The 16,620-nt window shown below is 44.9% G+C and overlaps 1 protein-coding gene across 3 annotated transcripts in view; it reads left to right on the forward strand.

Moving 5' to 3' along the window:
- ACOXL (acyl-CoA oxidase like) overlaps positions 1-16,620 on the forward strand; it is a 384,752-nt gene that overhangs the window by 69,507 nt on the left and 298,625 nt on the right. For all 3 annotated transcript variants that reach the window (XM_003926733.4, XM_074396963.1, XM_074396961.1), the window contains 6 exons: positions 2,677-2,763; positions 3,099-3,197; positions 7,363-7,477; positions 7,741-7,827; positions 9,758-9,830; positions 13,550-13,682. In XM_003926733.4, coding sequence (XP_003926782.1) covers positions 2,677-2,763; positions 3,099-3,197; positions 7,363-7,477; positions 7,741-7,827; positions 9,758-9,830; positions 13,550-13,682 — 594 coding nt within the window. The remainder of the gene's footprint in view (positions 1-2,676; positions 2,764-3,098; positions 3,198-7,362; positions 7,478-7,740; positions 7,828-9,757; positions 9,831-13,549; positions 13,683-16,620) is intronic.

A 16,620-nucleotide genomic window follows, 5' to 3' on the forward strand; every position in this document is an offset into this window, starting at 1 on the left:
CCCCGAATCCCTCTACTTCCCCACTTCCCTGTCTGTCTCCTTCCTGGCCTGTGGGCTGGAGCCCATGCTTCTCCCAGGAGGCACCTGCTGAAAGTGTGTCAGGCCAGGGAGCCCTCCAATTCCCAGGATCTCCTCCTGCATTTGGCCTGGCTTGGTTGCATTACCTGCCATTCAGAGGATATGGATTTTCTGGGAAATGAACCCCACACTTTACCTGACTGTATGGATTGAGGTCATGCAGACGCTGCCTCTGTCAACTGCTGTAGTTTCCTGCAAACTTACAGGTTCACTTCCACAGCCCAGGGTGCCAAGACATTTCATGCATGGGGCTTTCAAAATGTGGCTAAAACACTCTAGGTTTTTTTTTTTCCCTCTTCCTAAAGAGGAGGAAAGGATTTAAAACTTATAAAAGGAATATGTTGTCAAGAGTGTATTAGGCACCAGCCAAAGAGATTTAGAGGTAGAAAACCTAACTTGTTTTAGTTTTAGAAAAATAGATTTTAAAATTTAATTCCTAAGATAACAGTTTAGGGAAAAACATGTACCATTTGGGTTGCTTCCATTTCCCATGTTGGAATTAGTAATGCAATTTGCAGTGCCCGTGATGATTCTGTAGAGAAGTGAGCTGAGTCATCAGGGTGTGAATCACCTTCCCAGGATAAATTATGATTCTCCAAATGAAAAGCACTTCACATGTCAGATGAGACTAGTGAAATTCATCTGTCCTGATGCCAGAGCATGTTAGCTGGTCCGAGCTGCTAGAATTGATCAAGTACCATTTCACAAAGTTAATACCAGGTCGTTCATACATGTGGGGAATGAACAGAGAGCTCATCTAGATGCAGTGGCCCCAGGGAAAAAAAAAAAGCCCACTCTAACCTTGCCTAAGCAAAAAAGGCACTTATTGGCTGCTGTCATTCAAGAGTTTAGGGTGCAGCAGGCTTCAGGTCTGGGTGTGCAGGACCTGGTCTCTCCCATCTCTCTACTCTGCCTCCTTCCCCCAACCTGGTCCTAAAATTTTGGCTTCACTCACCAGCTCATGGCTATGTGGCTCCAGGCTTCCATCCTCCAGATTCCATAGCATCAGAAAAGAGTCCTTTTCTTTCACAATAGCTCAGCCTTGTATCCTGGCTTGCACTCCAGGTGGACCCAACCAGATCACGAATCCATCCTGAGAGCTCCCAACTCATCCTAAAGCTGGGGGTGCTGTCAACATCATCCACAAACCACTTGGACAGATTGTAGGGGAGGAGGGCTCCCCAGGTGAAGATTAGGGTTGTATAGCTAGGACAGGAAAGGAACTCTGACCTGCAGACACAGCAAATGTCCCTACGTTCAAGTTCTTCTGTCTTTGCAGTCAGTCACCCTGCTCCTTCCAAATGGCTGTGCTCAAGCTACTCTGCCTCTTCCTGTTTCTTTTCCTTCTCCTTCTCATCCTCATCCTTTTTCTCTTCCTCTTCCTCTTTGTCAGGGATACTTTTCCAGGGTTCACAGAAGACTAGGCAGGCTGGGCATGGTGGCTCATGCCTGTAATCCCAGCCTTTCAGGAGGCTGAAGTGGGAGGATTTCTTGAGCTCAGTAGTTTGAGACCAGACTGGGCAACATAATAAAACTTCGTCTCTACTAGAAATTAAAAAAAGATAGCCAGGTGTGGTAGTGTGTGCCTGTGGTCCCTAGTCCCAGCTACTCAGGAGGCTGAGGCAGGAGGATTGCTTGAGCCTGGGAGTTTAACAGTGCTATGTGAGCTATGATCATGCCACCGCCTTCCAGCCTGGGTGAAAAAGTGGGATCCTGTCTCTTAAAAAAAAAAACCAAACTAAAAACCCACAAAAGACCAAGCAAAGGGCTTGGTGGTTGACTCACTGAATCCTCATGGCCACCATATGAAGCACTATTAGGCATTAGGCAGCTTGGGTTTCAGCCTCAGTCCTTCCCATGTTCTGAGGGTGTGGCCTTGGGTAAGACACTTTCCCTCCATGAATCCCAGTTTCCAGAATTAAATTGTGATGATGATGGTTTCTCTCCAGGGTTGTTGTGAGAGTCAACAAGCTTGTGTGTGTGTAGCTCAGTAAGCAAGTACTCTCACCATTCATTTATCAGATGAGGAAGCCGAGGCTACTATGTCTTTGTCCAAGATCCTCCAGTCAGTGAGTAGCTGACCTGGTATTAGAACCCCGGGCGCTCATCCCAAGCTGCGTGCCTGCTCGTTCTGCAGCATTGCCTCTTCCATTCTGCCTTCCTGAAAGGAAACACTGTTTCTCATGGCAGGACTCACCTCACAGACAGGGGTCAGCATCGAGGGTCATTGCACATGCACTTGTTACATGTCTTCTCCCTCAGGCCCCAAGCTAGATCATGAGAGGATAAAGCAGAATCATTCTGTGTTTCAGAGCACATTCACTTGATGGGGGGGATCTGGGAGGCCTGAGGATAGAGGACTGACTTTCTGTGGACTTGGGAGGGCCTCTCCAGGAGAGTGACTCATGAGCCACGTCGGCAGAGAGAAACAAGCTCACCAGGCAGTGAAGAGGAAGAGCAAAGAAGCGCGCCACTTGCAGGGCTTACGTAAAGCACAGGGAGATGAACAGCTGCTTCCTGAGGCGTTTGGCCATGGATTTAATTGCCTTTAGATTGTTGGTTGTTGCTAATGATGGTTTGTATTGTCCTTGTTTCCAGTGTGGAATAATTTATTGGCTATTTGGTGGTGCGATCAGGAATCTTGGCAGCCCCGAACATGTTACTAAGTGGTTTCAGCCACTCCAGGTATGATGTTTTCCTCAATATTGGTCTTCTATGGAGAGCCTTAAAAATATGTAGTAGATAGATATGCATATGCATATGTTTGAAGAAAAACAAAATAAAACAGAATTTGTGTCATCAAAAATCTTGTTGAGAATGAAAATTCCAAGACTGTCTTTTTTATATTGCATTGAGCCTGTCATGTTGTTAAACTCACATTCGCTATCATCAGACTGTGTTTTAATAATTTTCTCCCACCCACGTCTCTCTCTCACCATCTTTCTTAATGGTATGGGAGGTCTGCATTTGGAGCAACTGTCAGACCAGCTAATTCCCTTCTAACATCTGGTAAACTACAGGAGCAGAAATACACTGGGATGTTTGCAATGACCGAGAGGGGCCATGGGAGCAACGTGAGAGGGATCCAGACCGAAGCCACCTTTGACCTCTCTGCCCAGGTGAGGAATCTGTCCTTCTCCTGCCATCCAGGGCAGCAGAAAACCTGGACTGAACCAGATCTCCTTCTTTCTGTGTCCAGCTTCACACTCTGTGTGTGCTTTCTGGCCAAGAGAGCTGAGATTCAGAGTAAATGACTATGTGTTTTAATAGAGGTGGATATGTGCTCAGCCATCATGAACCCAACACCAGCCAACATTTATATGGTACGTTTGAGGCACTGGACACTGCTCCGACACTTTATGTGCACTTGTGAATGTAATCCCTTGTCATAACTCCTAGAGAAGAACACGAAAGCCATTTGGTTAGCCTTTCTTAACAGCAGCAGGAAAGGACTGGAGGAGAAGCCTGTGTTGGTTCTCTCCGTTGTGCCATGTGTCAGGAGGGCACTGACTGTGCTGGGGCTGCCTTAGCAGGAGCTGAGTCGTCTGTACTGGGATCATGTGCTGTCCCTCACCTTGACCTGCACTGATATTTTACATGACAACAGAAACAAGAGTGGCACCAAACAATCTGATTATTCCACTTTTACTACGTGTGGTCCGTGCTACGGTTTTTCCTTTTCATTCTTTTCTTTCTCTTCCTTTCCCTTTCTTTTTCTTTTCTTTGTTTTTCTTCCTTTCCCTTCCCTTCCCTTCCTGATAATTAAAAAGATGTTAACTAAGTCTCTCTACATTATCATCTGTGTCCATAGTGGCTCACAACGTATCGTGGGGACGCTGCTCTGTGACCCTCATGCCCATCTCTTTAACTCCTACACCCACCTCCTGCCCCACTGCCAACGTGGAAAAAGAAAGCACCTGTGTACTTATCTCACTCTTCTTTATAGTTTCTGGCTTAATATTGGGTGTTCCTAAGAATTACAAAGGGATAAATACATGTTGAGGTTCTTTCCAGAAATGAGGCTGTGTCAGTCTGTGTGTGCAAGCACGTGCCTGAGCATGGCTGCAGGTGCTGCCTGGCTATGCGGCGGCTCCGCTCCGTCTATTCTTTGTTTTTGCAGTTTGTCCTTGAGTGTGTGGATTTTTGTTAGCAGAGTTTCCTGACCCGCGAATGCTGGTTCGAGGCGGCCAGTGTCTGGAATGACAGACTCAGGGGCAGGGTTTACTGGAGGATGCCCTTCTTTTCCTCCTGCCCTGATGTGAGTTCTCTCCAAAAGCCATGATGTCCAAGATCATAGTAAGAACAAGAATAAGCACTGCCCTACACTGACCACTCGCGAAGCACCATGCTCTGTGTGAAACTCCCTCTGTGTAGTATTCTGTTTCCTTGCAGCAACAGTCCCAGAAACGCAACATTAAACTGATCCTGTTAACTGAGCATGGATATGCCAGGCACCAGGCTAAGCAGTCCATGTATAACATCATTTCAAATGTTCTGTGGTCTTATAAAAAGGTATTATTGTCCCTACTTTACAGATGGGGAAACGGAGACTCATAGAGGTTAAGCAGCCAACTCTGGCTATGCAGTTAATGAGTAAGTTAGGTTCAGGTGGGACTGCCCTCAGCGGCTTGGCTTTTCTGCCAGTGGCGGCATGCTGACCTAACATCCTTTGGCTTTTGGCTGGCCAATTTTTTTCCCTCTCCCAAAGCCATGGTATTGAGGTCACCTTGCTGTCATTGATGGGGGAAAACACCCACTGCTCTTATTTATTTGTTTCTTTTTACAATGATTGCTTTTTTCACAAAAATAATTTCCTGTGTTGGTCCCATTTTCCCCAAACAGCATAAATGACTTAGCTACCTAGTGTGCCTCAGCAGCTGCCACTGCCTGACAGGGGACCTGCAAAGTCTCAATCATAATGACGAGGGGCCTCTGGTGAGCACTGTCTCCCGTGGGGCTGGGAGAGAGAACAATCCCATCATAAACTCATGCCACCGAGAACTGACATAGCAGGGAATGGATTTCTCCCTTCATTGGGTTCTGTATTTTCCCCTTCATTTCCCTTTCAAAATGCTGGAGTGTATTAAATAAGTGTTCTCTCCCCCAGGGATCATTTAAACCTCTTATATATTTTGGTTTTTCATTCCTGTGGGTTGGTTGTTTTACATTTATTTTTGGGAGGTAGATTGGGAGTAGTATGGATAGTTTAGACATAAGAGACAGTTTTATTTTTATGCTTTATTCTAAATAGCCTAAATAAATGAGGTTATGAACTCTCTGGCCAAAGGCATCATTTTCAGTGCCTACAACACTGACCATTTTGCTGGGCTTCAGCAAATAATTACTACAGAAACTGACACACGTAGTGTGCATTATTTAGATGCAGCTTTTAACACCAGGGTTTTGGCTGATGCAAACTTTCCAAAGCAAGCATTTTGCCAGAAATGACAAATCTCCTTTCCCTGGGTGTAGCAGATGTTTATAGGGACGGGTGGACTTTGCTCCCTTCCCCATCCCACCACATCTTTTCTGCCAGGCCAGTGTTTCCTCTACCACTTTCCTTTCTTACCTGGGTAAGAAAGCATGCCCCCCACCCACATGGGTTGTATTTTTGTTACTGTTAATTTTCACTGCACTCAGCCTCAAGTAATGCCTCTCCTTAAGAAGCCCTGGCTGCCCTGATGAGACAAGGATGGTCTCCAGAGTCTTCTCTTAAAAAGATTCAGCGTGTCCATTTATGTTTCTGAAAGGCCCTTGCACATGTTAGAAGTTTCCCTGTGCAAACATATTTCAGAGAATGTTTTCTTAGGCTTCAAGACTGTATTTCTTGGCCAGCAGGAATGTGTTGTCTATATACTTTATAGTCTGAAATCTGAGATAATCTTTGCATGATCAATAACTTGTTGATTTAGTTCAGTCACATCTTCAATATTGTCAACTCCAATTAAATGTGCAGTTCCACTCTCTACCATTTCCTCTGGGCTCCCACATTGCCCCAGGTGCCCTGTATTCAGAGCTGGCAGCAGGGCCAGTTCCTTTTTGGCAAGAGGCTTAAAGGTAACCCACGTGGCAAGGGAGATTGGGAAGAGCCAAGAAGTGAGGGGGGCCATTTCCACTGTGACCTATGTTTCGGCTTCCAGAGCGTAGGAAAGAGAAGACGGAGTTTTGAGCCAAGCCTGAGAACAAAATCCTTGCATTTTCTTCCTGCAGCATTATGACCAGTGTTAGTTTCTGACTGTTTTGAGCTGGAATTCTTGGACATATTCAGAAACAAACTGCATGGTACATTCTAAAATTTTTCCCTCTTAAGAAAGAGACTCATTTACAAGTTCTTCTGTTTTAGGAGCTTGAACATGTGAACCTCTTTTGGGAAAGTTTAATTATGGTATACATTGGTCAGGAAAATCGAGAGGCTTTTTCAAAGGAGTAAATGAGGGATTTCTTATTATAAAAATAAAAATTGTTTGGGCTGATACTCTAAGCAATGGTGGAAATAAGTCATGGCTGTCTATCAATCTTGCTGTGTCCACGCATACAGTTTTGGCCTTTGATTACTTGGTTTTCATTTAAACAAAGACCCATGTCATGGAGGCAGGAAGGTTCGGAGCCTGGGAAAGAGTGAGGAGCCAAGAGATTTGCCCAGAAGGAGTGAACACCAGTAGACAAAATGCAACTCACAGATCGGGACCCTGGGACAAGCCATCTAAGGGTCCAGATCATTGGATGTTCCATCCTTTCTTAGAAGTCTTGCAGGTCGGGTGAGGGGTGTGGAGAGCTGAGCATAGACCACCAGGGCTTTCTGAGGTTTTGGTGTTAGATGATTTGAAGGTCAAAACTTTGCTATGAAGAAGTCTAGAGAGGTAATTGAAGAAAGACTTTGTACATTAAAGCCAGGCAGGCTCAGCCAAATAGCACACATGTCAGCCCGGTATTATAAAGAAGAGAGACTGGGAGGGAGAGAACAAACACCTTTTAAAGATTGAAAATTGGCAACTTGTTTTCTGGACTGGATTGTTCCTTGAAAAATCACTTTAATCTCCAGCCATTTTCAAAGTTGCGGTGGAGGTGAAATAAGTGAATTGAGATGATAGCACAGCCAGCCGCCTTGGTTTCAAGACCTGGAGCCAGGTGACCTTCCCGTTGTCTTCTCTTTTGCTGTGAAATTCCCTGAAAACGGCACCCTGGACAGTGTGGGTCTGTTTTCACAGTATTCATTGCCTTGAGCCAGAGAGTTGAAATGATCCATGGGAAAGGAAACACTGTTGCTCTGCTGTTTCTGTGTAGGAGTTTGTAATTGACAGGCCGTGTGAAGATGCCGAGAAGATGTATATTGGAAACGCCATGTATGGAAATTATGCAGCTGTCTTTGCCCAGCTAATCATAGATGGAAGATCTCAAGGTTTGTCACTAACATAGACAACTAGAATAATTATCTTCACTAATACTATTTACCAAAGTTGCTTTTATCTTGTAAATAATTCAGTACTAACTTTATCTCCTAAATATGCATGAAGAAATTTATCTGACATTATATGCTCTCATGTGTGTTGCACAGTTGTAGAACTGAATGAGTCTGAGGATCACAGAAATTTTATACCATTCCAGGAAATGAGTAAAGCTATAGGAAGGAGAGCTCAGTAATGATCTCTGTGTCTTCCTTAGGGCCCCACTGTTTCATCGTTCCTGTCCGGGATGAAAATGGAAGCTTGTACCCAGGAGTGACAACTATCGATATGACATACAAGGAGGGTGAGTTCCCAGGTGACCCCTCTCCTGTGCTCACTCTTTCTACCTGCTTCCCACCCTACTCAAGGACACTCTGACCTACCTTATATCACTGAAACAGTGAGCGTGGAGAAAACTTACCCAGGGAAGATGTCTGGATTTTGAAGCCTCATGAAGTCTTTTATGTAGAACTGTTCAGGAATGTTGCAGATTGCCTTTTATGAATGTGCATTGGTCTAGTTTTCCCCCACCTTCTCAAATTTCCCAGTAATGAGGCAGTTTTGCCCACAACACTGTTCTATCTTCTCTCTCCTTAGACTTGGGGGCTCTCAGAGGGGTGGCTGCAGCTCTCTTCTTTGCACCCCTGGCCACCTATTTTAGGAGCTTAAACATATGTGCTTATGAGGCCCTTGATGAGTCCTGTTGACTAATTCAGTGACTTAGTTTGCTAGGGCTGCCATAACTGGGGGGCTTAAACAATAGAAGTGTATTGTCTCACAGTTCTGGAGGCTGGAAGTCCAAGACAAAGGTATCAGCAGGGTTGGTTCTTTCTAAGAGTGGTGAGGGAAGGATTTGTTCCAGGTCTCTCTCTTTGGCTTGTAAATGGTTGTCTTCATGTTAACCTGATGTTCTCCCTCTGTGCATATCTGTCTCCAAATTGCCCCATCTTACAAAAGACAGAAGTCATTTAGATTAGAGCCCACCCCAGTGACCTCATTTTAATTTGACCACATCTGTAAAGACTCTATCTTCAAATAAGGTCACATACACAGGTATAAGGGTTAGGTTTTTAACATATGAATTTTGTGGGGACACAATTTTACCCATAGTGCTTGATGAGATCAGGACATGCCTGTATGTTCCAATGACTACTCATAGCCAAAGTCAAGCCAAGCCAAGGAAGGGAGTCTGAGAGAGAAGAAAAAAAAAGAGAAGGAAGAGCAGAAAGAGAAGAGGAAAGAAGTGGCCCATCCTTTGTTGGAAGGGACGGTCCCATCCTGGCCCTTAGTGTTTACTGCCCACTGCCACAGCTGCAGGCATGGCTGCAGGTGGGTTTGTGAGGGTTTTAGATGTATCTTCCAGGGGTGACTGAGGCCTTGGCTGGGCTGGGCTCCTTAAAAGTGCCTTGCACGTCAAATGTTGCTGAGAGCAGAGCAGTAGGCCAAGCTCTGTGAAGTTGTGCTAGACGTTGAAAACACTGGCAACAGCAGAAAGTCTCTGGTGTCCTTGTAAGCTGCTAAATGCAAGTATGTCCTTGTCAAGGGGTGAAGTTCTAAAGAAAGACATTTACTAAAGACAGATTCTTTTCCCCTAGATTCGATCTCTGTTAAGTTTTCACAAACAAAGAGAAGACCCCAGACTCTGGCAGCTGTCTTTAGGAAATGTGTCTGCCAGATTTCAGGACCACCCCCTACCCACCCCATCCCCCTACCCCCGCATCACTTCCCCCACTTCCTGCTGTCTGGGCTCTTTTCTCTTGTCTTGTAGGCATTTGCTGTCACCAGTTTGCCCTGTGTGCAGATGAGAGAACCCTGGGAGGGAGGAGGGATTTGGGCACTTGTTCCCCATTCCTGGGGAGAGCAAGCCTGCTTCCCTGCTTCTGTCTTCAGCTTCCCATTCTTTCAGTTGCTTGGAACTCCCCCTTTCTTAATCACAGTCACTGCTCGGGAGGTAGATGTGCATCCTCCATATCCCCAAATCACGCAGGCTGCACAGAAGGAAAGCCCATTCTCCATTCTTCTCATTCTTGCTAGAGAGGAAAGGGCCAGGCTGGTGGAAGAAACAGGTATAGCTCATCAAGGAAACAACATCCCCATGCCCACCCAAAAGGAAAAAGCACCAACAATTCTGAAAGTAAAATAAAGGGCTTTGTATTTTAGTGGAGACAGATGTGGAAAGTAGTAGGGAAAATATTTCTGATGCTGCATAGATTCCCCCTTTCTGTTCTTTCCAGGTCTGCATGGTGTGGACAATGGGATTTTAATATTTCACAAGGTTCGGATACCCAGGAAGAACCTGCTGGATAAGTGAGTAGTTTCGCCTTAACTCAGGTCTATGGTGCAGATGATCTCACTGCTCTCCAAAGTTGGCTTTGTTCTTGGGTCTCATGGGCTGCATGTTTGGGCTGTTTTCCTGTAACCACCCTTACAGGTTTGTTGACAACTAATTGGAAAAGATAGATCTGCAGACAGAAAAAAATGTAAAATTATTCAACATGCTATTGTCCAGATATAATGACTGTTACATTTTAATATACATCTTTCCAGACTTTTCTCTATGCCTATATGTCTAAAGAGATGTCAGATTTTTACTAAACAAGAGCCACTTCTAGATTCTATTTGTAAAATAATCCATTATTTCCATTTAACATTATATAGCAAATGTTTTTATCAAACGCTAAGAACACACATGCATTATTATCTTTAGTACTACTATGATAGACTGTTAAATAAATGCTTTACAAGTTACATCATCAATTTCTTATTGTTGGGCATTTAGGTTTTTTCCTTTTTTTTCTGCCAATTATAAACAGATGGGTGCTATTGCTTCCTTTGTGAGTGGTAGGGGATAAGGCACTATCTTTCAGCTCCCAGGTGTGTTCTGGAAGTGGAGCTCTAGGGGTTAATGATGTTCCCTTACTGAAGCTAAGAAACACCAGGTACCTTTAATTTTCTCAGCAGCGTTTCACACATCCAATAAAAATCCTGTGCCATAGTCATGTTAAATCGGTGACAAAGCCCCAATCAGGGTGCACACAACCAGCTGTCTTCCTGCCTCCCTATGGATTTTCCTTGAATGGATTTTACTCTTTTTTTTTGTTACCAGTAGATAAATGTTGTAGTGGATGCCAAAAGCTTAAGAAAATTGTATGGGAAAAAGTCTTAAAATGATTGGTACAACAAACCCCCATGACACAACTTTACCTGTGTAACAAACCTGTACTTGTACCTCTGAACTTAAAATAAAAGTTAAAAAAATGGAGGATGAAGGAGTAGAGGATAGAATAGTGGTTACCATAGCTGGGGAAGGTAGGAAGGAAGAGGGGACAGGGAGAGGTTGGTCAGTGGATACTGTTATAGTTGGATTGAAGAAGTAAGTTCTGGTGTGATACCGGACGGGTGATACAGGTAACAATAATGCGTTGTATTTTTCAAAATAGTTACAAGTTTTGAATGTCCTCATTTCAAAAAAACAATAAATGTTTCAGATGATCAATATGACAATTACCCTGATTATATTATTATACAATATATACACATATCAAAACATTATACTATACTCCATCATGTATAATTATTATATGTGAATTAAAAATAAAATAAAGCAAAAAGGAAAAGAAAAAAATTTGTTTTTAAGTTTAATGAGGAAAGAATAGTGTTTTGGACACACGGTGCTTGGACAAACTAGATAGCCATGTGCAAGAGCATGAAGTTGGACCTTTACTTCACACCATTTACAAAAGTCAACTCAAAATGGATCACAGACCTAAATGTAAGAGCTAAAACTACACAACGCTTTGAATAAAATACAGGTGTACGTTTTTGTGACCTTGGTTGAAGCGATTTAGTTAACCAAATTCTGCTTCACATTTTCCTCCTGTGAATTGATAGGAAATAAAATAGAAACAGTAAAAGCATCTTCACAGTTATCCTGGTGGGTGCTAAAGCCCCCCAGCTCCCATCAGAACCACCAGCATTTATATGGAAATACAAGAAACTCAGAATAGCCAAAACAATCTTGATAAAGAAGAACAAAGTAGGAGGACTGACACCTGTGATTTGAAAACTTACTACGAAGTAATCAAGACAGTGTGGTATTTGCATAAGGATTGATGTATGGACGTTGGAATAGAATGAAGAGTGTAGAAATAAATCCTTATAATTACTGTCAATTAATATTCCACTGCAAAGCCAAGACAATTCCATGGGGAAAGAAGAGTCTTTTCCACAAATGGTGCTGGGACAAACTGGCTAGCCATGTGCAAAAACATGAATCTGGACCTTTACTTCATACCATATACAAAAATCAACTCAAAATGGATCACAGACCTAAATGTAAGAGCTTAGAAGAAAATACAGGTATAAATTTTTGTGACCTTGGTTTAAACAATCTATTACATGTGGCACCATAAGCACAACTAACCAAATTAAAAATATAGTGGGCTTCATCAAAGTTATAAAAATACTTTTTTGCATCGAAGAACACTATGAATAAGGTGAAAACCTACAAATATATCTGATTTATAAATCATATATATTAATATCATAAGGCTGTAGTATCCAGAATATAGAAAGAACTATTACAGCTCAAGAGTTAAAAAGGCAAATAACTCAATTTTAAAATGACTAAAAACCTGAATAGACATTTCTCTAAAGATTTACAAATGACTGCTAAGCATTTGAAAAGATGCTCAACATCACTGCCATTAGGAAGAGACAAATCAAAACCACCACGAATGCCACTCTGCACCTAAGATGTCTTTTTTTTTTTTTTTTGAGATGGAGTCTTGCTCTGTTTCCCAGGCTGGAGTGCAATGGTGCGATCTTAGCTCACTGCAACCTCTGCCTCCTGGATTCAAGCAATTCTTTTGCCTCAGCCTCCCGAGTAGCTGGGATTATAGGCATGCAACACCATGCCTGGCTAATTTTTGTATTTTTAGTAGAGATGGGATTTCTCCATGTTAGCCAGGCTGGTCTTGAACTCCTGACTTCAGGTGATCCACCCACCTCGGCCTCCCAAAGTGCTAGGATTACAGATGTGAGCCACCACACACGGCCAATGTCTCTTATTAAAGGGACAGACAATAACAAGTATTGGGGAGGATGGAGCAGCTAGGACTGTTGGTTATACATTGCTGGTGGGGCTGCACAATGGTGGCATCAACTAGGAAAACAGTTTGGCCATTCCTCAAAAGTGTAAAGTTAATCATTTTATGACCCAGCAATTCTACTCCTAGGTACGCGTAAACATTGTCTACAAGAGAATTGTAAATACATATCCACACAAAAACTGCTACACAAATGTCCATAGCATAATTATTCACAATAGCAAAAAGGGGAAAATAGTCCAAATATCCATCAACTGAGGAAATAGGAAAGAAAACATGGCATATCCGTACGATGGAATATTATTCAACCATGAAAAGAATTGAAGTACTGACACATGCTATGACATAGACGAACCCTGAAAACATTATGCCAAGTGAAAGAAGCCAGACATCAAGACCACATCTGATATGTGAATTTTTTTTCCCAGAACAGGCACCGTAGAGAAAGTAGGTTAATGGTTGTCAAGGGCTGGAGGGAGAGGAGTATGAGGAGGGACTGCTAGGAGGGTGGGGTTTCTTTTTGGGGTGATAAAATGATTCGGAATAGGATCATGGTGATGGTTGTACAATTTTGTGGCTATAAGAAAATCCATTGAATTGTATACTTTGAAGGGAAAAAAATTATGGTATGTGAATTACATCTCAGTTTTAAAAAAATGGGTCAGTGTGCGGTCTCCACAGTCAGGCTCTGGTGCGGGTTTAATGTCTCAGGAAACCACTACCTCCCATGAGTCAAGCCTTTCTCAGCATCTCTTGGAGGGGACTCCCCCTGTTCTTATCTGCTTTCTGTCTCAAGGGGGAAGTTCCAGGATGGGGAAATCCTAGCGCTTCCCTGTGTGCACATGGGAGCCACCTGACTTCTTTTCTAGTGGTGCTCTGTCCTGCTTTTTTGTGAAACCCTACCTTTCTTTTTCACAGGTTTGGTTCCGTGGCTCCAGATGGCCAGTGCCGTTCTCCTATCAGGAATAAGAGCGCAAGATTCAATGCCATGCTGGCAGCACTGACCCCTTTGAGAATAGCTGTGGTTTTCCAAGCTATGGGTGTCATGGAGGTAGCTGACTCTGATTTGAATTTATCTACTGTTAATTCTCTCATGGCTCAGGAATGAGTAACAATTTCAGGAGCTGAGCTTCTCGAGCCACGATTGGTATAATATGGCCAGGGTTCCTGGTTAGATGCTGAGGAGTGCCAGGTGTCCATCCACAGGGAATATTTCTACGCCCTTCTTAAGAGGGGGTCACACCCATCTGGATCCCAGATGTGTGCTGCTAATCAAGGGGGTGGAGCACAGGCGTTGTGCAGGAGAGATGACCAGGGAGAACGGGATGTTCAGAGCAAATGCATTTGCTGGAGAAGCAGCTAAGGGCTGGCCCGTGTGGGCAGAGGTCGGCATGTCTTGGCTGAGTTCACCTAGGAGTGTTGATCCTCTTGTGTCTGTATAGGGTGTAACGTTTTCCATCACAGTCTGGAGGCAATGAGGCCAGACCTCCAGGAGCCATCTCTGCCTCCCCAACCCTGACTCTCCCATAAATTGGTTCGGACAGAGGAGCCTGGAGAGCAAAGCTCTGGAAGGGCCTCCTTCTCCGCTCTAGGGCCCCAGGCTACTTTTTTCTCTGGGCCTTCTCTGTCTCTGCATGAAGGAAAAGCCTGCTTTCAGTAAGTTCCACTGAGCTTGGTGAAGCTGGAAGAAAAATTAAGACTCCCCAGGAATATACATCTGGGGCGTGAGTCCAGCTTTTCCATCAAGAAGGAATAAATTTCATTCACCTGACTTTAGGCCTGACATCAGCCCACAGTCATCTGAATAGCAGGAAAATCTTTCTTTACTCGCTTCGAGGTCGGCCACGCTTCACAGACAGTCTGCCCTGACCCGGGCTTCCCCTTACGGTGGTGTTTCCTGCAAGGGGCCACAGCTGTGGCCATCAACATGTGTACTCGGGCCTGACTTCATGCCCGCTGGTGCACCCCAGTTCCTGTGCTTGTTTTGTGGTGGCTCTTTAAGTGGGGCCGGGTGGGTTTTCTGAAGTCCCACGTCAGGAGGGGCCCAGGTCCCTTGGCTGAACTGTCTGATATTGAGTGAGACCCCAGAGAGCCTTGTGGTGAAGGTACCAGCACAGACAGCATCAGAGTGCCGAGGAAAACTGGTTCCTCAGGTCTGCAATAGAAGCCGTTTCAGCCATCCTCAGGACTCCAGAGAGAGGCCAAAGTAGGAAAGCCAGGCAAGCCTAGAACCGCATGAAAGGGAAGATTGGTTAAACGTCGGATGCAGGTTTAGCTGAAGCCATGATAGCAGTCTCTGCACAGTATCCCCTCTAACTGCAGGAGCCTGTAGACCGTCCTGACTGAGGGGCCCTCTGAGGAGAGTGCTGGCTGTGTCTCAAAAACACATGGTGGTCAGCGGCCAGGGAGGCTGCTAGGAAACCCTGCGCTCTTGCTGGTTTTGGAGGGGGCGAAGATGCATGAAGGACGTCCAAGCCACCAGCAGCTCTGCAGGCTCATTGAGGTCCAAGGTGGGGTTGTGTGGGGCAAGGCATGGGGTGGTGCAGATCAGACCAGGCAGGGATGGGGGCCTTCGGGGAGGGCCTTGGTTTTAAATATCACCAGATCTGGAGTGGGTGGGGGTGATGTCTCAGGGAGAGGAATCAGAATGGTGATTTTGAAAAGGTTCGTGTTCTCCATTCTACTGAACATCATCACAGGCCAGCCCCTGCCAGGCCCAGCAGGGTCTTAGGGGCCACATTTGCATCAGTTTCTTTACTGGTTGTCTGACGTGCAGATTTCATTCCTGGCAACATGGAGGCGTGATCATGATTACGGGCAGGAAAGCTTTGGGCTCAAGTCTCATCCTGGCCATGACCAGCAGTGGGGCCATGGACAGGCCATAGCGCTCTCTAGGCCTCAGTTTCTTCATCTGTGAAATGAGTCTTAGGATGGTGGTGAGGCATGAGTGAAGAATGTGTGTGCAGTGCTGGTCCAGAGCAATGCTCCATAGCTCATGGCTATTATTCGTGTTGCTGTCGTTGGTGCTGCTGCTGCTGCCGTTGCTATTACTGGGAAGACAGGAGTTGGCTAAAGGAAGGGAAGACGTGGGCTTTCCCATGAAAAAAAATGCCTGGTATCCTGGCCTCCAGGTAACAAGGCAATATGCAATGTTTTGCAGAGGTGCATAGCGTCCTTTGAATTCCCAGGTGTCTGAAGCAAACCGTAGTAACCCGGAATCAGCACCAGCCCTGCCCATTAAGACCTTGCCAGGCGATGGGATTGTCAGGCAGTGGGAAGACCCTGCACAGAGCCCAGCAAGGCTGAGACTCTGCCTGGTCCAGGCACCCTGCTGACCACGACCCGCGCTGCTGTGATCTCATCTCCAGCATCTCTGGTGAGGATGATCTCACCGGCCCTCTTGGCAGCTCTTCCTCTCCTATGGCTCAGACACATGACATATGTTTTCCCGGCTGAAACCTAAGATGGTCCTTCTCCTTCTGCTCTTGCTGAAGAGTGGAAAAACGGATCCCTTTCTCCTATATGCATTCCTTGTGTATTAGAAAACTGTCACCGCGGCTCCCCACAGTGACATTCACTTAAGGCTGAGCGTGCCCAGTCATTTTAAACTTTGCCCAAATGTCTTATTTTTCGTGGTTATCTTTCATTTTCACAGCATTCCTCAGAACTTTTGGGTTTTCTCTTAAAGCTTTGACATACTGATCATCATCTAATTTGTGTCAGAAATACCAGGACAAATGAAATGATTAGCAAGAGCAGGAGGAAAAGGGAGTGAACGTGTTTGGGAGGGCTGGGAGTGGGGGCTTGGGAGACCCCTGCAGCCTGTGCCAGGAGGCTGGGAAGCCTTTTCAGAAGGAGGAGGAAGCTGGGGTGCCTGAGGGAGTGAGAAATGTAAATGAGGTCTAGCCCATTCTCTGGGGTTGATTTTGCACAGAGGTAAATATTTTAGCTAAGACAAGCTAATCCAGCAAATTGGGTGCTGCACGGTA

This window comes from Saimiri boliviensis, chromosome 1 (assembly GCF_048565385.1).
Source record: "Saimiri boliviensis isolate mSaiBol1 chromosome 1, mSaiBol1.pri, whole genome shotgun sequence".
In the NCBI taxonomy this organism is placed as follows: domain Eukaryota; kingdom Metazoa; phylum Chordata; class Mammalia; order Primates; family Cebidae; genus Saimiri; species Saimiri boliviensis.